The 23,297-nt window shown below is 44.4% G+C and overlaps 1 protein-coding gene across 1 annotated transcript in view; it reads right to left on the bottom strand.

The window, feature by feature from the left end:
- COL4A1 (collagen type IV alpha 1 chain) overlaps positions 1–23,297 on the bottom strand; it is a 224,624-nt gene that overhangs the window by 27,936 nt on the left and 173,391 nt on the right. The window contains exons 31-40 of the mRNA XM_050946956.1: positions 22,845–22,958; positions 22,207–22,374; positions 20,802–20,891; positions 18,656–18,808; positions 16,988–17,086; positions 16,806–16,895; positions 4,020–4,159; positions 2,558–2,688; positions 2,401–2,477; positions 1,184–1,282 (exon numbers count right to left, since the gene is read on the bottom strand). Of these exons, the coding sequence (XP_050802913.1) occupies positions 1,184–1,282; positions 2,401–2,477; positions 2,558–2,688; positions 4,020–4,159; positions 16,806–16,895; positions 16,988–17,086; positions 18,656–18,808; positions 20,802–20,891; positions 22,207–22,374; positions 22,845–22,958 (1,161 nt within the window). The remainder of the gene's footprint in view (positions 1–1,183; positions 1,283–2,400; positions 2,478–2,557; positions 2,689–4,019; positions 4,160–16,805; positions 16,896–16,987; positions 17,087–18,655; positions 18,809–20,801; positions 20,892–22,206; positions 22,375–22,844; positions 22,959–23,297) is intronic.

Raw genomic sequence — 23,297 nt, 5'->3', positions numbered from 1 at the left:
TTTTCTGGGCAGGGACAGTCTTTCTGTTATGTATTTCACTGTGTCTAGCACAATGGGGCCCTATCTGTGAATGAGGCCCCTACGTGCCACCACCGTACCAATAATGAAGAAAGGATGAGACAACTCCAAAATTTCACAGCAAATTGGTTATGAGAAAAGATTTCCTAAACAGCAAATCTTGAAAATACTGCCAGATTTTGCAACAGTTTTTCTATCAAGCTAACACTGATGCACAATGCAACTAACTAAAGACGCTCATCTCCATCAAAGCTGGTTCAGGACTCCCTAGCGCTACATGAACTAAGAGAAGATTATTTAGTGTGAGGGCTAACTAATGCTCTTTAGTTTAGGTATAATTTGTTGATGGTGGTTGGTGCAGGGTGCTCAGTCTCTTTTTTTTTTTTTTTTTTTTTTTTGGCATCTCATTTTTAAGTCAGAAAGAGCCAAACTGTGAGGTCCTTATTCAGGCAAACCCCTTTTGACTTTATTGAAATTTTGAGTAAGGATCTCAAGATTTGATCCAATCTGCACTAACTGTACACATGGTTCTTTCCCCTCCAATTTATAGCTTTTCAGGAATGCTCATGTGAAGAATATAACATTCTGTTGGATTTAAATATCCATGCCCACTTTAGGGGTCTGATGCTGCAGTCCTTGTCAATGTATGTCAATGGGAGTTAAGAGGAGATATTCTTGATTCTGATGAAAACATGAGTTTTTCCCACAGAAATTTTGAAACAATTTTGTTGTTTCATATAGACTAAATGTTGTTTACATATTTTGGTTTTAAAAACCAAAATGACATTTTATGTTTGTTTGAAGTAAAAGTTTTCATTACAAATCAGCTCAAAACTTCTTCATGAAAAACCAACAATTTGTTTTACTGAAATATTTCAAACAAAGATTATTGTTGCAAATTTCTTTGGAGGAAAATGTCAGTATTGAGACCAGACCTACCAATTTCCTAGGAAATTTTCTGTCCAAATCACCAGCTTTATAGTAGTTTGCAAGGCATTATACAAACTTCAGTATATAATCCTCCCAATGTAAGTACTTAAAAACTACATGGTCCTCCATCTTATTTGACTGTGCAATCAGACACTTCCTGTGCATTTCTGTAATAAATATCTGACATATATGTACATTTTAACACAAAAGAAAGGTAACCTGGCATGATGCTTACCTGGGTCACCCTTTGCTCCAGGCGAACCTGGTATTCCATCATAACCTTGTTCACCTTTCTGTCCAGGGACACCAGAGGGACCTTGAGAACCAGGCTGACCTGAAAAATCATTCATTGCCATTTTATAATCCAGTCATCAGATTTTCACATATCTTTTTCTCAATGGAAATGTAGGTTATGATGCTGCTCCCATTGAAGTCAAATGGCAGTTATTCATTATAGATTTGATTCTGCTCTCACTTTACATAGATATTACATTGGCAGAACTCCACTGCCTTCACTGTTACTCCTGAGTTACACCAGTAAGAGAAAAGAATCAGTCCTTTTAATTCAGAGATCGACAACCTTTGGTATGCGGCCCATCAGGGAAATCAACTGGCGGGCCTGGACGGTTTGTTCACCTGCAGCATTCACAGGTTTGGCCAATTGCAGCTCTCGCTGGCCGTGGTTTGCTGTTCCAGGCCAATTGGGGGGCTGTGGGAAGCGGCACGGGTCAAGGGATGTGCTGGCCGCCGCTTCCCACAGCCCCCATTGGCCTGGAATGGCGAACCGTGGCCAGTGGGAGCTGCAATCGGCCAAACCTGTGGACACTGCAGGTAAACAAACCGTCCCGGCCCACCACCAGATTTCCCTGATGGGCCGCATGCCAAAGGCTGCTGATCCCTGTTTTAGTTTCTTATACTAATAGTTGTGAACCCAGCTAAGACTAAAGTATAAGAAACTCCAGTAAGAGCTTGAGTCTTCTCCCTCAGTATCACCCATTGAATATCAGGTGCATATGTCCTGCAGAAACAAAACTGGGCCATGAGAATTCATACAATTACCCTATATAGCCTGACTCTCCACTTTGACTGTAGCATACTAGTTTTACCCCAATGACATTACGCCAATGTAACATAGTGGAGATCAGGCCCTAAAGGTCAATGTGAGGGATTTTAAGTGTAATTGGTAACAATGATGGTAGCAACAAATGGTACTGAAGAAAAACTGTCTTACAAATGGCTTTAAAGAACCAGTCCCCTCCATCTTAAAATGATTGGTTTTGTCTTGCAATGCCCCTCCACCTCCAAATTTTTCACTTGTAAAATGAACAAATGTGACTAGGAATATTTGAGACAAAATAAATAAATAAAGCCCACAATACCATGTTCAGTCACTTTTTAGAGTAGAAAGCACACTTGAAATGGTGCTTTTTAAAAATGAAGTGGATTCTTTACCTGCTTCTCCTTTTAAACCTGGAATGCCATCCAAACCAGAGAGTCCTTTTTCACCCTTTTCTCCCTGGCTACCTGGGCTGCCTAAAGAAAGCAAGAGGATTTGATTCACTGACTGTACAGTTGTTCTTGTTAGTTTTACATTAAATGTTTTTAGGACTTGCCTGGATATCCTGCAATGCCAGGTAATCCTTTGGGACCTGGATGACCAGGCATTCCTGGAATTCCTGTGCTTCCCTTTTCACCTTTTTCACCAGGGAAGCCTGGAACACCTGGCCTTCCTTCTTCTCCCTATGGGAAAAAAAAGCAAACAATAAAAGCCACACACTTAGGATGTGGTAAAATGGCTTATCACGTTCTGCAATATTGCATAATTTCCCTCCATTATACCCACCATCGCATTAAAGAATTTCATCCTCTTTATTTAGGAATAAATTCAGTGAAGCCTGTAGGCTCACAAACACACAATTATCTTAATTCATTCTATTTATGTAGTGCACTGATGACTAGAAGCCTTCTTATACACTTCATTGGGGGCCTTTTATCTTCTTTTTCTTCCAGTGATAAAGATTGCAATTTTCTACAAGTTACCACATAACTTCTTTAGTGCACATGCATTTAGTCACCAAAGTCCAGATTATCAAAATTCTTTGTTTGCTATTAAATACGCAGGGTTTAATTTTATAATTTTTACTCCAAAGTTCAAAAGATACTCTAAATATTTGCCTTCAAAAAGTCTTGTGAACCAACAACAGAGCCCCTTTCAGAATATGTGGAGTGTGAATTAAGTCTATCTATGGCACGTATATGGTGCTCATTACTAAATTATCTGAACAGCTCACAATCTTTTAATGTATTTAACCTCCTCGAATGCCTGTAAGGAAGGGAAATCAGGATATGTTTTAATATACAGCCGCTCCTCAGGCTACACAAACCCAATTTACAGTAATCCACATTTATGGAAAAAGTTCCATAAGTTCTGTAAGCTTTTTTTTTTTTTGCACAATTGTCGGAGATACGTTCCCAACTTTTGCAAAATTTTACTTACGCAAGTAAGTCAGGGAGTTTCTTTAGTGTGTTTTGCACCTTCTCAGTCATTTTTTAAGAGTTTGTTTCTTTCATTTTTACTGATGTAAATTATTTTATTTTATGGAGTTAGAATAAATCAACACTGCCGCAAAATTTGGTACCATTGTGCTATGGAGTATATGAGGCCCTTCATACACACACACACACATTACACACACACACCCCCATCATCATTTCCTGTTTCCAATGCCAAGGTTGGGTAGGGTTGACTTCTGTGGGTTTCTTTGTCTTTGGAACCTAGACTGCCAGCCACCTCAAGTTTAGACCCATTTTATAGATGGGGAACTGAGACACAGAGAGGTTAGTGAGTTGCCCAATGTCATACAGGAAGTCCATAGTAGAGCAGGAACTTGAACCCACGACTCCCATGTCCATAACCACCAGGCCTCTCTTTCTCTCTCTCTCACACACACACACACACACACACACACACACACGTTAAAATAGAAATCTAACAGAATAACTTATGAACAAATGAATCTTTTGAGGCACTTATTAGAAACGAGACAATTCATTTTTGAGATTGTAAATACCTTCTCACCCGGAGAACCTGGAATGCCAATCCCTGGAATACCTGACTCTCCTTTGTCTCCTTTTGCACCTTGTAATCCAGGGTACCCTGGTACACCTGGTGAGCCTGGCACACCTGGTACACCTTTTTCTCCAGGTGTTCCTAACAATAAAATAAAAAGTATATTAAATCTGTAGCACCCCAGCAATAAAGACAAAAATCTGTTATTGAGATATTACCTTAAAACGACTGTGGATGTTAGAACTAGAAAACGAGTGAATTGCTGTACTGTCTAGTAAATAGAGATAAACAAGAATCTAGCCATCTAAGAAAGTGAATTGTTTTTGGTATTTTCCCTGTTTTATTATACATAAATGTTCAGAAGTGTGCCTATGATTTAGCCATGCACACAACCAAATGCAAAAATATTCAGGTTTCCATAAAGTGCAACCGACAAATACAACTTGTAATATACCTATCTCATCAATGGAACCAGAATGATTTCCAGGTTATCTAAGTAGCAACTTAGTCACTAAAAGTCTGCCTCTGAGAGGTTGATTGGCCTACTCAGGTGATGATGTGCTCCTAAATATGAGAAAATGTAGAACTGGGCCAATAAGAACCAGAGAGCATACAGTGTGAACCCCTTTTTCTTTCTCTTGCTCGATCTCAAAGGCCAGTTTTGACTAACAATTAAAATTAATCTAAATAATCTATGAGAATAGAAATTGGATGACAAATTAGCTAGCCTTGATGTTACTGATTTTTTGGCCTCCAATCTTTTTTTCTTTGATTTCTTAAATATGTTAGGTATAAACTAACAAATAGCCAATTTTAACTGAGATAAGATTCCCTGTTAAGATGCATTCCTCCTATTCCTCTATTTTAAAAAAATAGAGACTGTCACCAGGACACCACATTTCTATCATAGGTGGATGCATTCTAACTTTATGACAAAATCTATAACAAAGATACATAACATTTTCAAACTGGCTGCCTGAATTGTATGTGCAAATCGTACACTTGTGATCCTGAAACAAGTAATTGTGCTGAAGTGTTTGTCCTCATACAAAGATCTGAGATTTGAATGCAGAATTTAGGAATTTGTTTTAATATTGTTCAGAGTCCCCAAAATAGTGCAGACTATGATGTAGCCATCTACTTATCCACTAAAACCTGAACTCAGACAACCAACTCTTTTCACAAAGGACACTGAATGAAAGTCAGATGGCAATTTCTTTTGTGCCCTGTGGCAACACACAGCATAGTGTATACGTAGCCACACATCAGAGTGAAAAGCAGGCTGCATCCATGCTGTGGTGTGCAGTTACACGTGGCAGTGAAAGGCTTTGGCAGCAGGGAAAGACTCCAGCGGCAGGGAACTGCCAGAATCTTTCCCTGCTGCTTCATTTATACCAGAATTTTTCACTACCAGAGAAATCTTTCCCCTGCGCCGGAGAAAGGCTCCGGCAGTTCCCTATGGCGGAAAAAGGCTCCAGCATGGGACATTACACTGCTAAAAATAGCAGTGTAGATGGGGGAGGCACTGCTTTGGTTTGTAGAGAGCTGTGCAGGGTACATACATATCCTAAGCGGTGCCTCACCGTCTACACTGCTATTTATACCCATGTGAGAGGGGTATGCAAAGTATGTACTCTACACTCCACCATAAGCGTAGACATAGCCTTGGTCACTTTAAACCAGTGGTGAAAGGACAGCATCCTCTCTGTTATACAATCTATGCAAATAAAAAACGGTTACTCACCTTTCTGTAACTGTTGTTCTTCGAGATGTGTTGCTCATATCTATTCCAGTTAGGTGTGTGCGCGCGCCGCGTGCACGGATGTTGGAAACTTTTTCCCTAGCAGCTACCCGTCGGGCCATCTGGGGAGCCCCTGGAGTGGTGCCGATATGGCAATCTATATAAAACTCTGCCGGCCCGACCCCGCTTCAGTTCCTTCTTGCCAGCTACTCCGACAGAGGGGAAGGTGTGGGGGAATGGAATAGATATGAGCAACACATCTCGAAGAACAACAGTTACAGAAAGGTGAGTAACCGCTTTTTCTTTTTTGAGTGATTGCTCATATCAGTTCCAGTTAGGTGACTCCCAAGCCTTACCTCGGAGGTGGGGTTGGAGTCAAGGAACTGCAGATTGAAGAATTGCTCTGCCGAAGGCCGCATCATCCCAAGAGTGCCGAATGATGGCATAGTGGGACGTGAAGGTGTGAGGCCCACGTGGCAGCCCTGCAGATTTCCTGGAGAGGAATGTGTGCCAGGAAGGCAGCTGATGACGCCTGAGCTCTTGTGGAGTGAGCCGTAATAGCAGGCAGAGGGACGTTTGTCAGGTTATAGCAAGCACAAATGCACCCGGTGATCCACAAATTTATTCACTGAGAGGAAATCGGGGCATCTTTCATCCACTCTGCAATGGCGACAAACAACTGGGTTGTTTTACGAAAGGGCTTTGTTCTGTCTCTATAGAAGGTGAGTGCCCTTCGAACGACAAGAGAATGGAGACGTTATTCCCGAAGGTCAGCATGCGGTTTTGAGTAGAAAACCGGTAGGAAGATATCCTGGCTCATATGGAAGCGGGACACCACTTTCGGTAGGAAGGCCGAGTGAGGTCTTAGTTGAACTTTATCTTTATGAAAGACAATACAGGGCAGCTCACACGTAGTTTGGACACCCGACGTGCGGAAGTGATGGCCACTAAGAAGGTGGCCTTCCAGGAGAGAGAGAGAAGTGAGCAGGAGGCCAGCGGCTCAAAAGGAGGGTCCATAAGGCAAGAGAGGACCAAGTTACAGTCCCATGCAGGCACGGGTGGCTTCGTTGGAGGATGGATTTTCTCCAGGCCTTTGAGGAAACGCTGCACAACCAGGTGTGCAAACACGGAGTACCCAGCCGTGCCTGGGTGAAACACAGAGATGGTCGTGAGGTGGACCTTAAGGGATCCAAAGGCTAGGTGCTGGTCCTTTAGGGACATCAGATAGCCCAAGATGCACGGAATTGGAGCCTGAAGTGGGGGCACCTGCTGCTGAGCACACCAGCTGGAAAACTTTTTCCACTTGGCTTCGGAGGTAAGCCTGGTTGACGGCTTGCGACTTTCAAGAAGCACCCACCTTACCAAGTCCGAACAGGTGCGTTCAGCCTGGTTTAGCCACGGATCCTCCAGGCCGTGAGGAGGAGCGACTGAAGGTCCGGGTGCAGAAGATGACTGTGGTTCTGAGAGATGAGGTCAGCGCTGAGAGGGAGACACAGGGGAGCCTGGATTGACAGGTCCAGCAGGATCGGGTACTAACACTGATGCGGCCAGGCAGGGGCTACCAGAATGACATCTGTGGGCTACCAGAATGACATCTGCCTTGTCCCAGTGGACCTTGAGGAGCACCTTGTGTACCAACAGGAATGGAGAGAAGGCATAAAGCAACTGACCCAACCACATGATCTGGAGGGCATCTGCTATCGAGCCCGGACTGTGGCCCCAGAAAGAACAGAAGGCTGGGCACTTCCTGTTGGACCGCAAAGCGAACAAGTCGACTCGGGGAAACCCCCAGGTGCGGAAAATGGAATGAATGATATCCGGACGTATCGACCATTCGTGAGTAAGAAAACACTTGCTCAAGCTGTCTGCCAGAATGTTCTGGACATCCAGTAGGTACGAGGCCTGAAGGTTGATGGAGGGGGCTAAGCAGAAGTCCCACAAAAGGAGGGCTTCTTGGCAGAGCGGCGATGACAGGGCTCTGCCTTGCTTGTTCAGGTAGAAAATGGCCGTGGTGTTGTCTGTTAGGATTGCTACACAGTGGCCCTGCAAGCGGAGGAGAAAGGCTTGGCATGCAAGGCGATTCGCCCTGAGCTCTTTGATGTTGATGTGCAATGACAGCTCGCTCTTGTGCCATAAGCCCTGTGTTGTCAGGTTCCTGAGGCAGGTCCTCCATCCCAGGGCAGATGCATCTGTGACCAGGGTAAGGATGGGATGGGGGGATGGAATGGGACCCCAGTACCCAGCAACCGAGGATCCAGCCACCATTGTAGGGAGTCGAGTGTGCACTTCTGGACCGTGAGGACCATTTCTAGACTGTCGCATCCAGGTCAGTAGGCTGAAGCCAGCCATGTCTGTAGCGGCCTGAGTCTTAGTCTGGCATGCTGCACCATGTACGTACAGGACGTCATGTGACCCAGCAACCTGAGGCACTGCCTTGCTGTGGTGGTGGGAAACTTGCAGAAGCTGGTAATTATGCCTGTTATAGCCAAGCACCATGCTTCCAGAAGGAAAGCCCTCGCTTGGTTTGCTTCCAGGACTGCACCTTGTTATAAACAGATAGTTAAGGGTTAATGTCTCTTTTACCTGTAAGGGGTTAACAAACAGTGAACCTGGAACACTTGACCAGAGGACCAATTAGGAGACAAGATACTTTCAAATCTCGGTGGAGGGAAGCCTTTGTTTGTGTTTTTTGGGTTTTGTTTTGTTCTCTCTGGGTCCTGAAAGTGACCAGATATGCAACCAGGTTTCTTGCCAGTTTCTTATATATTAAGAATAGTGAGTATTAAGTAGGAAAGGCGGTTATAGTCTTTTGATTGTTTTCTGTATTTGCAAATGTGTATTTTGCTGGACGGATTTTAATTGGTATTTGTGCTGGGGGGAGACTTTTTTTTAGTGTTTATAAGCTGAAAGACCCTGTAATATTTTATTTTGATTTACAGAGATAAATTTTACTTTTTAATTTTTTTATTAAAAGTTTTTTTTTAAAAGACCTAATTGATTCCCCCCCCCCCTTGTTAAGGCTCTAAGGTATTGAGTCTGTACTTACCAGGGAATTGGTGGGAGAAGGGAGGGGGTGGAGGTAGAATTCCTCTGTGTTTTAAGATTCAAGGAGTTTGAATCACGGTGATCTTCCAGGGTAATCCAGGGAGGGGAAGCTTGGGAGAGACAACGGTGAAGGAAAGGGTTTACGCTTAATTAAGTAATTAAGCTTAGGGGGATTCATGCTGGTACCCCATTGTTTGGACGCTAAGGTTCAGAGTGGGGATAGAATACCATTACATGGTGTGCAGCGCTGGGATCAGAATCCAAAAGCCAGTGAGTTAAAAGCAAAGGCCAATAGGAGTATATTTTTTCTTCTTTTCTCTCTGCTAGCTGTGTGTAAGCAGAAGAGAAGGTTTTTAAAACTACAACCAGAGAAATTTTTTTTTCCTTGCTCTTTTCTGGTTGTCCAGAGAAACTGCCTAAGGGCAAAGGCATTAAGGTTTAACAAGGGTCTTTTGTTAAACAAAAAGACTCCAGCTGTGAGTCAGCTACACCAACAAAACACATGTGCAAATCAAAGGTTTTTCTTTTGTTCTAACTTAAGCGTGAAAGACTAGTTGAAAACTGTTAGAAAGACTCTGTTGCTAAGCAACCCCAAGGAGGCAACAGAGAAGCAGCAGTTCAGGCAATAAACACCAGAAGGTGCCCCAACACAAGAAAGCAGGAACCATGACTACCAAGGACCTGAAACAGGAACGGGCAAGACTGGATGCAGAGGGACAAATCAAAGACGCCGACCACAAGCAAGACATGGAAAAAAAAACAAAAAGAAATAGAAATAAGAGAAAAAGAGATGGAGCTGAGATAAAGAGAAGAAAAAATCAAAGAGGCAGCCCACAAAAGAGAACAAGAAGACAAAGAGGCAGCCCACAGAAGACAGACAGAACTCTAGAGGGAGGCCCACCAGCAGACCCTGGAATTAGAACAGGCTAAGCAGAAGGACACAGCCAATCCTACCAACTCTTCGCCAGTTATTGTTCCATATCCCAAGAAATTTCCCACCTACAAGGCAGGTGATGACACTGAGGCCTTCTTAGAAAATTTTGAAAGGGCCTGCATTGGGTACAGCATCCCTGAAGACCCGTACATGATAGAACTGAGGCCACAGCTCAGTGGACCCTTATCAGAGGTGGCAGCTGAAATGCCTAAGGAGAACATGAATAAGTACAAACTTTTTCAAACCAAGGCCAGATTCAGAATGGGGATAACACCTGAGCATGCCCATCGGCGGTTCAGAGCCCTAAGATGGAAACCGGATGTGTCATTCCCCCGACACACTATCACATTGCAAAGAATTATGAAGCCTGGATATCAGGAACAAAGGTTAACAATATGGATGAGCTGCACCTCCTAATACAAATGGAGCAGCTCTTAGATGGTGTTCCTGAGGAAATAGAGAGGTACATCCTAGATGGGAAACCCAAAACTGTAACCGAGGCGGGGGAGATTGGAGCCAAATGGGTAGAAGTGACAGAAAAGAAAAAAGCTGCTGTCAAGGGGAGCGAATACCACAGGGGGCACACCGACAATAAACCCTATAACCGAGGGCAACCCAAGACCCCATTTACAACCCAAGGAAAGCCCCAGACTCCCTATTATCCCACTTCACCAGTCTCCAGTAACCCACCTCGACCCAGTGACCAGTCAGCTGGACAATGCTTTAAATGTAATGAACTGGGACATATAAAGGCCAACTGCCCAAAGAACCCCAACCGAGTGCAAGTCATTACACCACCATCACACCAAAGATCCCCAGGCCCAGATGCCTCTCAAATACCCTTGGAGCAAAGGGAAAATTTGAGAGTGGGCGGAAAAAAGGCTAGCGCGTGGAGAGACACGGGGGCACAAGTGTTAGCTATCCACCAATCCTTTGTGGACCCCAAATTCATCAACCCAAAGGCCCAAGTGACAATTTACCCCTTCATGTCAAAAGCTGTAGACTTGCAGAGGTGTATGAATTTAATGTGCTTCCTTTCGGGCTGCGAAATGCACCCGCCACCTTCCAGAGGCTGGTAGATGGTCTACTAGCAGGACTGGGAGAATATGTAGTTGCCTACCTCGATGATGTGGCTATTTTTTCTGACTCCTGGCCCGAACACCTAGAACACTTGGAAAAGGTCTTTGAGCGCATCAGGCAGGCAAGACTAACTGTTAAGGCCAAAAAGTGTCAAATAGGCCAAAACAGAGTGACTTACCTGGGACACCAGGTGGGTCGAGGAACCATAAACCCCCTACAGGCCAAGGTGGATGCTATCCAAAAGTGGCCTGTCCCAAAGTCAAAGAAACAGGTCCAATCCTTCTTAGGCTTGGCCGCGTATTACAGGCGATTTGTACCACACTACAGCCAAATCGCTCCCCCACTGACCGACCTGACCAAAAAAACCCAGCCGAATGCAGTTAAGTGGACTGACGAGTGTCAGAAGGCCTTTACCCAGCTTAAGGTGGCGCTCATGTCTGACCCTGTGCTAAGGGCCCCGGACTTTGACAAACCATTCCTAGTAACCACAGATGCATCTGAGCGTGGTATAGGAGCAGTTCTCATGTAGGAAGGACTGGATCACAATTTCCATCCTGTCGTGTTTCTCAGCAAGAAGCTGTCTGAGAGGGAAAGTCACTGGTCAATCAGTGAAAAGGAATGTTACGCCATTGTGTACGCCCTGGAAAAGCTATGCCCATACGTTTGGGGACGGCGGTTCCAGCTACAAACCAATCATGCTGTGCTAAAGTGGCTTCATACTGCCAAGGGGAACAACAAAAAACTGCTTCGATGGAGTTTAGCTCTCCAAAATTTTGATTTTGAAATTCAACACATTTCAGGAGCTTCTAACAAAGTAGCTGATGCGCTCTCTGATGCACTCTTTGAAAGTTTCCCAAAATCCACTGGTTAAAAATTGTCCTTAAAATGTAGAAAGTCTTGTAGTTTACATGCTTAGTAATATATGTAAAGGTGCATGTGTTGTATTAATCTGTTTATTCTGAAGTTCTAGGAAGAAATCACCGCCAGTTAGGTTCCCCACTGTCTGCGATTTGGGGGGCGTGTCATAAACAGATAGTTAAGGGTTAATGTCTCTTTTACCTGTAAGGGGTTAACAAACAGTGAACCTGGAACACCTGACCAGAGGACCAATCAGGAGACAAGACTTTCAAATCTTGGTGGAAGGAAGCCTTTGTTTGTGTTTTTTGGGTTTTGTTTTGTTCTCTCTGGGTCCTGAAAGTGACCACACGTGCAACCAGGTTTCTTGCCAGTCTCTTATATATTCAAAATAGTGAGCATTAAGTAGGAAAGGCGGTTATAGTCTTTTGATTGTTTTCTGTATTTGCAAATGTGTATTTTGCTGGACGGATTTTAATTGGTATTTGTGCTGGGGGGAGACTTTTTTTTAGTGTTTATATGCTGAAAGACCCTGTAATATTTTATTTTGATTTACAGAGATAAATTTTACTTTTTAATTCTTTTATTAAAAGTTTTTTTCTTTTAAAAGACCTAATTGATTTTTTCCCCCTTGTTAAGGCTCTAAGGTATTGAGTCTGTACTCACCAGGGAATTGGTAGGAGAAGGGAGGTGGTGGAGGTAGAATTCCTCTGTGTTTTAAGATTCAAGGAGTTTGAATCACGGTGATCTTCCAGGGTAATCCAGGGAGGGGAAGCTTGGGAGAGACAACGGTGAAGGAAAGGGTTTACTTTCCTTGTGTCAAGATCCAGGGGATCTGGGTCTTGGGGTCCCCGGGGAAGGTTTTGGGGAGACCAGAGTATACCAGGCACTCCAAGTCCTGGTTGGTGGCAGCACTACAAGATCTAAGCTGGTAATTAAGCGTAGAGGGATTCATGCTGGTACCCCATCTTTTGGACGCTAAGGTTCAGAGTGGGGATAGAATACCATTACACACCTATTAACTTAATTGTTTGAGTAGGTAAGAGGATGGATTTGCTGACGTTTACCATCATACCCAAGCGAGTGAACGTGTCCGTGATTAGATGTACCTGAGACTGGATATAAGCCCCATATAAGCCAGTCATCGAGGTACGGGAAGATGTGCACGTGGTGTCAGCGAAGAAAGACTACCACAACTGCCATGCACTTGGTAAAGTCGCAGGGGGCTGTGCACAAGCCAAATGGGAGGGCTGAGAAATGATAGTGCAGCTTGCTCACCATGAAGAGGAGGAAACGTCTGTGAGGGGTGATAACTGAAATGTGAAAGTACGTGTCTTTCATATCGAGGGAGGCATACTAGTCTCCCGGGTCCAGTGAGGGAATGATAGTGACTAAGGAGACCATACGGAACTTCAGGTTGACCATGTACTTGTTGAGCTCCCTGAGGTCCAGAATAGGTCTTAGGCCTCCCTTTGCCTTGGGGACAAGGAAATAACAGGGATAGAAACTCTTGCCCCTGAGCTCCTTCCTCCACTGCCCCTAGGGCAAGGAAGGATTGAACCTCCTGGATGAGGAGTTGCTCATGAGAAGGGTCCCTGAAGAGGGACAGGGAAGGAGGGTGGGAGGGCGGGATGGTATGGAAATGGATGGAATATCCCGTCTGCACCGTGCAGAGGACCCAACGGTCCGATGTGATACGGGACCAGGCATGGTGGAAATGGGATAGACATTGAGAAAGGGATAACTGTCCGGGGTAAGAGCTGGTATTCCGTCCTCTGGCACACATTCAAAATGGGCACTTAAGCCCGGGGGTGGCTTAGACTGTCTTTGACCTTGCTCGGAGAGGGGGCAAGACGGTCTACATCGAGAGTATCTACTTCTTTGACGAGAAAAGTCCTGCCTCGGTCTAGGAGGGAAACGGCGTTGCTGGGTGGTCTGTGGTTTAAATGGCTTCCTTTGGTTAGCCGGGGTATGCATACCTAAGGATTTAATAGTATTCCTCATGTCCTTTAAGGCAGGGGTCCCCAACGTGGTGCCCGCGGGCGCCATCTAAATGCGCCCGCGTCCTGGCTGGTGGTGGAGCATCCACCGAAATGCCGCCGAATTTCTGCGGTGTTTCGGTGACGACGCCTCTCGATGACATCGCTTGTCTGCAGCAAGTGGCGTCATTGAGAGGCATAGCCACCGAAATGCCACAGAAATTCAGCAGCATTTTGGCTGATGCTCCGCCACTGCCATGGTCCTTCGCCTGGAGCCCGCCAGACGAAAAGGTTGGGGACCACTGCTTTAAGGTATGCAGGCGGGAATCACTTTGTTCTGCATACAAGCCCTGGCCATCAAAGGGGAGGTCCTGGATAGTGTGCTGAACCTTGGGCGGGAGGCCTGAAGACTGAAGCCAGGCGTTCCGCTGCATGGCGATACCTGATGCCAGAGTGCGTGCAGCTGCATCCACAGCATTGAAGGAACCTTGGAGGGAGGTCCGAGCAACCAATTTACCCTCCTCAGCAATGGACCCCAGTTCTGTACGAGCCTCTGCTGGGAGAAGACCTTGAAATATGAGGACCGCAGACCAAGAGTTAAAATTGTACCTACTGAGGATCGCTAGCGAGAGACCCCTAGTAGAATAAATTTTTCTCCCAAAAAGGTCCAGATGCTTAGCATCCTTTGACTTGGGCGCAGGCCCTTGTTGGTCATGCCTTTCCTTGGCATTCACCACATCCACCACAAGCGAGTGTGGGGTGGGGTGGGTAAAAAGGTATTCATAACCCCTGGTGGGGACAAAGTACTTTCTTTTTACCCCCTTAGCTGTGGGAGGGATGGAGTCCGGGGTTTGCCAGAGAGACTTGGCATTGTTCTGAATGGTTTTATTCATGGGGAGGGCCACCCTGGAAGGCCCCTCTGGGCCTAGAATGTCCACCATAGGATCCTCCTCCTCCACCACCTCCTCAGTTTGGAGGTTTATATTAAGGGCCATGCGCCTCAACAGTTTTTGAAAGACCCTGAAGTCCATCGGGGGTGAACCAGGCGTTGACGTGCCAGTCACAGCCTCATCAGGGGAGGACAAAGATGACTCCACTGGAAGGGCCGATGCGGAGACAGTCTCCTGGTCAGGCATGGGTGGTTTCTCCTGGGCGCCTGGGGTAGCTCCTACCACGGGCGCTGGCTCCGCAGGTTGGTCTGGGTCTGGAGGGGGGCGGCTGACGGTCGCCTCAGGGGGCCAGGTGTTCAATCCTGATGGTGGTTGGGCAACTGTGGGGGCGCCCTGGCCCTAGTGATATGCCCAGGGAGTCCAAAATTGCCACTGGGGCTGCCAGTTGGGTGCTGGGGGATCTTTGCCAAGGCTCCCCGGGCCCGACTGGGGAATGTCCGAGAACTCTGAAGCTCTCTCCGACCTGCCAGAAGGGGACCAAGATTGTGACAGCCAAGGAGGAGCAGTACACGAGTGAAGCAAAGGGGGCACCAAGTCCCTTGGCAGGCGTGGGTCATGTTGGGATCAGTGCCAGGAGGCTGATCATGACCACGACTGGTGCCGCAATGAAGAGCGGTGCCAGGCAGTAGAGCGGTGCCACGATGAAGAGTGGTGCCACGCTGGTGAACGGTGCCGCGCTGATGAGCAGCGCCGAGCTGATGAGTGGTGCCGCGATGGAGCGTGGTGCTGCGATGGAGAGCGGTGGTGGGCCACAGGCCGGTGTTGTGGCGACAGCTGATGCGGAGATCGGAGTTCCACACTGCGTCAGTCCAAATGGTGCCGCAAGGTCGCTGATCGTGACCTGGATCTGGAGCAGGACCATGATCCAGCAGTCGATTACAACCTCAAGCGGGAACAGCTCTGAGGACTGGGACTGTGAGACCAGTGCCGCAAGTCTAACCGGTGCCGTGAGTCAGACTGGTACCTGTGGCGGTGCTAGGACTCCGAGCGGCGTGGAGATGCTGGTCTGAGGGCTGCCATTCCAAACATCGCAGGTTCACCCTTGGATGGTACCGGGACTCGGGTTGGGGTCGGTGCTGGGGCCAGAGGCACTGGAGCCGTCATTTCAATGGGCCCTCTGGCGGCCTGGAAGGTATCCAGTGTGGAAGGTAATGTGATCTCTTCCACTTGCACTGTCTCTTGTGCAGGGCTAGGATGAGCAAATCTGGGCCTGGCGGCCTTCTCCTGCATAGAGGCCTGGTTAGAGTCCAGACACCTGAGACAGGAATCGTCAGGGTCGCCCATAGAAATGGGCTTGTTGCAAGAGTTGCAAGGCTTGAAGCCCTGGGACAGCATGCCCCAGATCCCTGCAGGGCAGTCGTTGACGGGACTGCTCTCAACTACTAGATAACGCTTAATACAATAGGAAACACTTACCACTAACTAATAACAATTAATCTACAATCAAGATAAGATAAGCTAGGGATAAGTGGAGCACTTGAAACAAGAGACCACTGTTCCAACAACAGTTACGGGCAGCAAGAAGGAACTGAAGGGGGGTCGGGCTGGAAGGGTCTTATATAGATCACCATATCGGTGCCCCTCCATGGGCTCCCCAACCAGTCCGATGGGTAGCTACTAGCGAAAAAGTTTCCGACATCCGTGCACACGGTGCACGCACACATATAACTGGAATTGATATGAATGATCACTCCAAGAAGAACATAGTTTAACAAGAAAATCTTCTTTGACTGAGCACTAACAATAATTATTTTTAACTTCAGCATTTCAAGGGTCAGAATGTGGCCAGACACAGGCGCACAAGGGGCAATAAGTTCCCTACACCATGTGGAGCCTTTCCACATCAATTCCAGGCAGAGGAGGAGAACAGGAGTAGTGTGCCACAGTGCTGAGTAATCAGTGAGTAGAGCCTGGACTGTCGCACCACTCCAAACTGTTCGCCAACAGAGCTGAGGCAGTATTAGGTGGGATGTAACCTGCAGCCAGCTGAGGGAAGTTATTGCCCTCTGAAGTAAGGAGGAGGACTCAGTCACAATTCCTTCCTGGGCATCTCTCCTGTGGTGACACAGCTATTGGTTAAAGGCTCAGTCTATCCCTAAATATTTTAAGATCTGTGTTTCATTCACTATTTTGACCAGCCACTTTTGACAGATATCTTTGTGAAGGTGATATCTCAACAAGCTAAGTTCACACCATGTGGTACCTGGCAAACCCATTTCTCCAATTGACCCTTTTTGTCCTGGAAATCCTGGGTCACCTGGGTATCCTGGAGGGCCTTGATCACCTTTTCGTCCTACGAACAATGAAAAGTATTACAAGTTCCATTAGTTAACAAGGATTACAAAAATCTGTGCTAGTTACATTTATTAAAAGCTGCAAACATACCTGGAAGTCCTGGGAAGCCAGGTTCACCATCCTTCCCTGGCATTCCTGGTACACCATAATCCCCTGTTTTTCCCTTTTCTCCTATTGGTCCTTCTTGTCCTGGATACCAAAAAAACTAAAACTAATTTTCAATTCTTTCATTAATTTTACTCTCACATGTAAAGTAATAGGCAAATCCTGCATTGTGAGAATCTTCACAGTTGTCACTTCTCTCTACTAAGCAAGGAAATGGATGAATTCAAACTTCAGATGTAGTGCGGTAACATTGTAAGAGTTATCTAGCACACCAGCTACGTATATGTATGCAAAATCATCTTTGTTGTTAGTGCACACAATCACAGTATTGGGTTTCTTCTGTAACATATGTGGCAAGATATATCTTGAAAAAGAGCATGCAAAGAAACATAATACATTCAGAATGGATAAATGTATTTGAGACATCTAGCAGAAAGCTAGTATCCTATTATTAATTATGTTAATGTGAAATGAGACACCAGACAGTGTCAGGTTGCAACATGAATGACTGAGGTGACTATTTTGCTGTCTAAGCAGGTAACTGTGGGGTCTGTCTGTGAACAAGAGGCTGTTTGAGTGACCTCTGTGTTGGCTCAAATGTGAAAGCCCGTGCTACCTTGATTTACCTAACTTTTGACCTTTGTCTAAGAGCCCCCTTATGCTATTGTCCATACATAAGTATAGTGCCTCTGCTTCTAAGCCATGGCCACTATCCTGTGCACCATTTCTTTTTGCAAGACACAAAATGAAGACAGTTCCAAAGGAACTGACAATCTTAGAGAGAAACGGAGAAGACAGCACATATAGAGAAACCCAGAGGAAAGGGTCACTGTGAATTAGATTTTTTTACCTTTATATTTTGTTAGTTGATTCGCTTCTTGTTAGCATCATACAATAAATTAGTCTTAATAAGGAATCTGGGTGCTGGAGAGTAGCTACTGAAATTTTTAAAACAAGAAGCTTTGTTGAAAAATGGCTTTAGTTTAAAATTGAATTTTTTCAATGAACATTGTTGAAAGATTTCGTTATTAAAAAAAAATATGGTGCCTTTTACCCAACTGAAAAGGTTACTGAAAAGATCACTGAAAGTTTTAATTTTCCAAAAAACGGATTAGCGTTAAAACCAAAAATGTCAATAATCATTTACAAAAAAAGATGCATTAAAAAACAGCAAAAAATTGGGTCTGTTTCAAAACCTTCGAAAGGAAAACAACTCTGAGGTTTCAATATTTTTCAAGAACAAAAGGTTTAAATTTTCTGACCAGCTATTGTGGTTACTGTGGACACACTTAAAATGTTTCTTCTGTTGTGAGAGATTCTGCTGATTCAAGAGATACTTTTTTCTCCTAAGGATGTGCTTCAAATGAGAAAAATGATTGGTAGAACCACTGATTTCCCGCAAACCAGTAGAAAACTTTTAAATTTGCCACTGTATACCAGAATGACACCTTTCCCTAGGGAGAGTTGAATAAACTTGGAGATAAATATTTAGTTGGCTATGTGAAGCTCCTAGATTTTGATTTCTGAAAGCTGGCTTTCTAAAATCAAGATGTAACAGAGGAGAAACACCAAGCATCACCTTTAACTAAGCATAACCATTAACACATAATAGATAAAGATCAGTATTATCCAAATGTAAAGATAAAAGTTTACCTTTTTCTCCTGGGTCTCCCTTTTGGCCTTTCATATTTTCCATGTCTGTTTCATTCATGATTCCTGGTTCTCCTGGTAGACCTACTTCACCTTTACTCCCTTTTAAACCAGTATCACCTCGTGGCCCTGACATACCCGGAAAACCTGGAGTACCTGCAGTGAGAGAATACCGGATAGAACACCACAGTAACGTATGATGTGTGACAGATATGTGCAAAACAAAGTAATTACTAATTCAAACTGTGAGCTAAGTGTACCAAGGTCAGGGGAGCTGATTTACCTCCACAGGAACGGGATGGGGCATTTTTTACTCCATGTTCCCATGAGGGTAGTTGTGTTGCAAGGGAGGTTGAGTTCTGCCAACCAGAAAGTTGCTTTAATTTATGACCAGGCTCCACAGCAGCCCTGCCTAAGGAAGTGGCCTGGAAGGATGTTTAAATCACTGCACCTTTCAGGTGGTGTGGCCCTCCCACTTTTTCACCTACCTTGTCTCAGCAGAATGAGGTTGGGGTTGGAAGGAAGCTTCTGTTATTGTCATTCCCTCTCCTGCCCCTCCATCAGATACAATGTGCCCAATTTTCAAATGGAGGCGCCTTATTGTAACACCCCCAAATTATAGAATTTAATGACAATCTTTCTACATTTTTTTTAAACCCACCTAGGAAAATTTAATGATAGAATCCTATGGGATGGCTAGAACAACCCACAGGAAGGATTTAACTCTCCTTTAAATTCTATATCTTTTAGAGTAATTTCTCTTGAATCCTCCCTGATCTGGCTGGTCCTTACCCCGCTCTTGCATGGAAAAAAACCTCTGGATTAGTGCATCCGATTCTTGGTGTCCAGCTTTGCTAACAAGGCCACTCAAATCAAAACAACATACACTTCAGTCCATACCTACTCCCCAGACATGGCTATTTCCAAGGCCTTGTCTTCACTAGGAAAATAAAAGATGTATTTTTAACATGTTAAAATCATAGCGTAGCCAAGACAGTTGCACTTCTAACATGTGTTAGCTGGTCATGGTAAAACATAGTGGTGGAGTTTTATCTTGACCTGTTAACACATGTCATAAATACACTTATTTTCTTAGTGTGGTCATGCCCTGGGGTTCCTCTTTAGGAATTCTCAGCCCCAGTCTCTGGCTCCCACCTGCCTTTTATCAAGGGTAGAGTTAATGAGTCATGTCTTCAACAGTGAGTCAGCAGAAACCAATCAGCAGCTCCCTGCAGGGTTCTAATACCTGCTAACAGACTCCTGCCACTTTTTTACAAATTTAAAACTTCTATAAAACCTATTCATTTCTTGTGAAGTTTTACGTAAAGGTCTAGGGCATCTACTCCATAAATAGATGTTCAAACTCATGCATATTCATGCTGAGGTGCCAATTTAAGTATTTTAGGACAGGAATGGCCTATTATGGTTGAAAACTGAGCTTAATAAATCAGTGTCTATAATACATTTAGACTCCGTGCTCTCAGTGGCTCAGTGCAGGGGTAATGGAATCTTCCTAAAAGTGGGGGAGGGCATGTACAAGGGCCAACCCCCCTATGTGGCCCCACCCCTGTGGCCCCACTTCCTGGTGAAGCTGAAGCCTGCCCAGACAGCCCAGGCCCCTCCACCTGCCTGGAATTGGGGGGGACTGAGAGCAGCCCCCAGCCCATGTCCTTGCCCCCCCAGACAGCCCACTCAGGGCAGGTGGAGGGTCTGTGGCTCCCCGTAGCTGCCTACGCAGCTCTTACCCCAACCTGGCTCCAGCTTCTGTCCTGACTGGGGGTGGGTCTTGGGGGGAAGAGGAGGGGCAGGGGACCGGACACTGGGTGAAAAGAGGACGGGCCAGGCCAATCAACTTTCAAAAAGTGGGAGAGCCATGGCCCTTTGGCCCCCCCAGTTCTGGTGCCCCTGGCTCAGTGTCTGTGCTCTAATGATTATACCATATCTTAGATAAAAGTTTTAAACTTCCATTAACATTGTAAATATGCAGGAACTCAATATAACATGCAGATCCTGACTCCAATATTCTGTCCTCCTTGAACGTCCAAACCCATAGTGAGTTTTTCAAATGACTTTAGATGCACATTCTAACCAGAGGCAATCTCTTTTTTAATGACTTCTCGCTAGATCTCCATTTGTCAAAAATTCCTACCTTTTTCACCCTGTAATCCTGGATTTCCTAATGGCCCAGGAGCACCAGGGATTCCAGGGGTTCCCATAACTCCCATTTCTCCTTTGATGCCTGAAACCAAAGCAAAATAATATTTAATAGAAATGTAATTGACTAAAATAAAATAAGTAACAGAAAGTGAATGATTTACTGCCTGTATTACATTAGGAATTGACCTCTTGAAAAAAAAGATAAGTCAAATGGGATGAACTAATTTAACAAAAAACATATAATTTGTTTAACAATTGTATAGTCTATATTGTCTCAACTTTATATTCCATTACTTATTGTATTTGTCACCCTCTCTTTTAATACATATGTAAAAAATAATTTGTACTGTCAGTGATTATATTAATCATTAATAAAAATTTAGTAAAGTAATATGTCTAGTAAACAACACATGTTCCTTATGTCTCAGAAAACAAAACCTAATCATCCAAGCATAATACCTTATCAAATGCCACTTATATATATAAAAAACAGAATAATTTGGTCAAGAAATACAATTGGATTTTTAAAAATTGTTAGCACAGGATTCCCAGAATCTTTTATTGTATTTTATTTTCAAACTTATGACTGAGCCCACCTGAAATATTTAAATCACATCCATCCCGCCTAAAATAAGCTAACCCAGAGCTATGGGCTCTGTCCTGTCAGTTTGTTTGCCAAATGTGTTTTATATATAATATCATATACATGGCAAGACTAGTAGGCTATTAAAATAGTTTGCAGTGAGGCAGTTAAATTAGTGATCACATCTCAGAACCAAATTGATAGAGAAAGAAACAGTAAAAAAAAAAAAAATAGATGAAAAGTAGAGAATCAAGATCAATCCAAAAAAAGAGAATTCTTGACAGTTCCTTAAAATTCCAAAGTAATGAGATGCAGGGTCAGATGATAATCTCAGCTGGAATTACAATATAATTGCTCCAGGTTAATACTTGTTTTACTGAGATCAAACACTGCCTAAACATCAGGGATGAGTCTGACAGAAGAACAGCAGTATCTTTTGTTTTTTAAAGGTGGATCCTTAGCCACAAATTAAGGGCTTGACCTTGAAAGCTATCAAATTCTGATTCACCAGAACACTTAAGGAGATGCTTAGAGTTAAGCATGTGCTTAAGTGTTTTGCTGGATCAGAGCCTGAGTACTCAGAATCTTCCGGAATCAAACCCTAACTGCAATGAAAGGCATACAACTAAGTGGCATAATGACACAGAATTTCACACAACTATGATTTAATAAAAAAAAGATAGATCTTGTTTTCTCCACAGACTATTCTTAATTTGTTTTGCTTACTTAAAAAAACAGATCTTTAATTTACTATTGGTATTTGAAACAGTCAAAAAACCCAAATGATTAATTTTCTGAAAGCAAAAATGCATACCTGGAAAGCCTGGAAGTCCACCTTTTCCTTGTGGACCAGGTACACCAGGTAAACCTACCAGACCTGGTAGCCCACTCTGGCCAGGGCTACCCTTATCTCCTTTTGGTCCTGGCATATCTAGTCCTGGGATACCTGGGTAGCCCCTCTCTCCCTTTGTTCCAGGAAATCCTACAAGGAAAAAAACCCAACTCTTAATAGAGCACATAGGACTTTATTAATCAGATGACAGTATAAAGTACAAATATGTTTTGTAAATGTGCATCTTGTGGAAAACAAAGCACATTTCTTTATTAGTAGAGGAAAACAAAGTGAAAAAATCCTCATAATCTAAGTGCTGTTTCAATCTTATCCATCTCTATTTTTAATCTGCTACATCAGCTGGTATGTGCAGCCTGCAGAGATTTAGTGAGGAAGTTGCGCATCAACTCTCAGTTTTAGGTCACAGAGATGAAGCCTGATGATGTTCTGGTTTTCTAAAGATTCTTATCTACGGAGTTTACATTTTTAAAAGGCTGGAAAATATTATAAAAGCAGCCTACCACTTTCCCCCATATTAATGCCCATACGATTCATAAAATTGATTCCAGATATAAATGAAAAAGGAAGAACACACAAAATCAGCAAGTATTTTGTATCACCTTTTGGTCCCTGTGGCCCTGGTCCTCCTGGAGGTCCGGGAGGCCCTGCAGGGCCTATTCCTGGCACACCTGGGGCACCTTGTGAACCTGGTAAACCAGCTGAACCTGGGTCACCTACAGGGAAAAATAAAGCATAAGCCAATTATTTTGCCATATTACCTTTTTGGCTTGCTTGGGGCAGATAGTAGACAGGCACTTTGCGCGACATTCCCCCCAATCGTACAAAGGGCCAGCAGAAGGCCTACACATCATTTAAGCATTAGCGTTTTCTTCATGGCTGTTCCAAAAGCAATGGAGAGAGGAAGGGCTGCACAGCCAGGTGGGCAGGAAGGAGGCAGAGAGGGAAGGGAAATGGACATTATATCTGGAAGTTTAAGTGGTGCATGGGTCTTTTGCTGGCTTTTTGCACAGGTGTGAATTTCAACCATTAAGATTTATTTTTAAAAATTGTAA

This window comes from Gopherus flavomarginatus, chromosome 1 (genome assembly GCF_025201925.1).
Source record: "Gopherus flavomarginatus isolate rGopFla2 chromosome 1, rGopFla2.mat.asm, whole genome shotgun sequence".
NCBI lineage: Eukaryota > Metazoa > Chordata > Testudines > Testudinidae > Gopherus > Gopherus flavomarginatus.
Note: the sequence above shows the minus strand (reverse complement) of the source record. Positions and strands in the feature narration are given on the sequence as shown.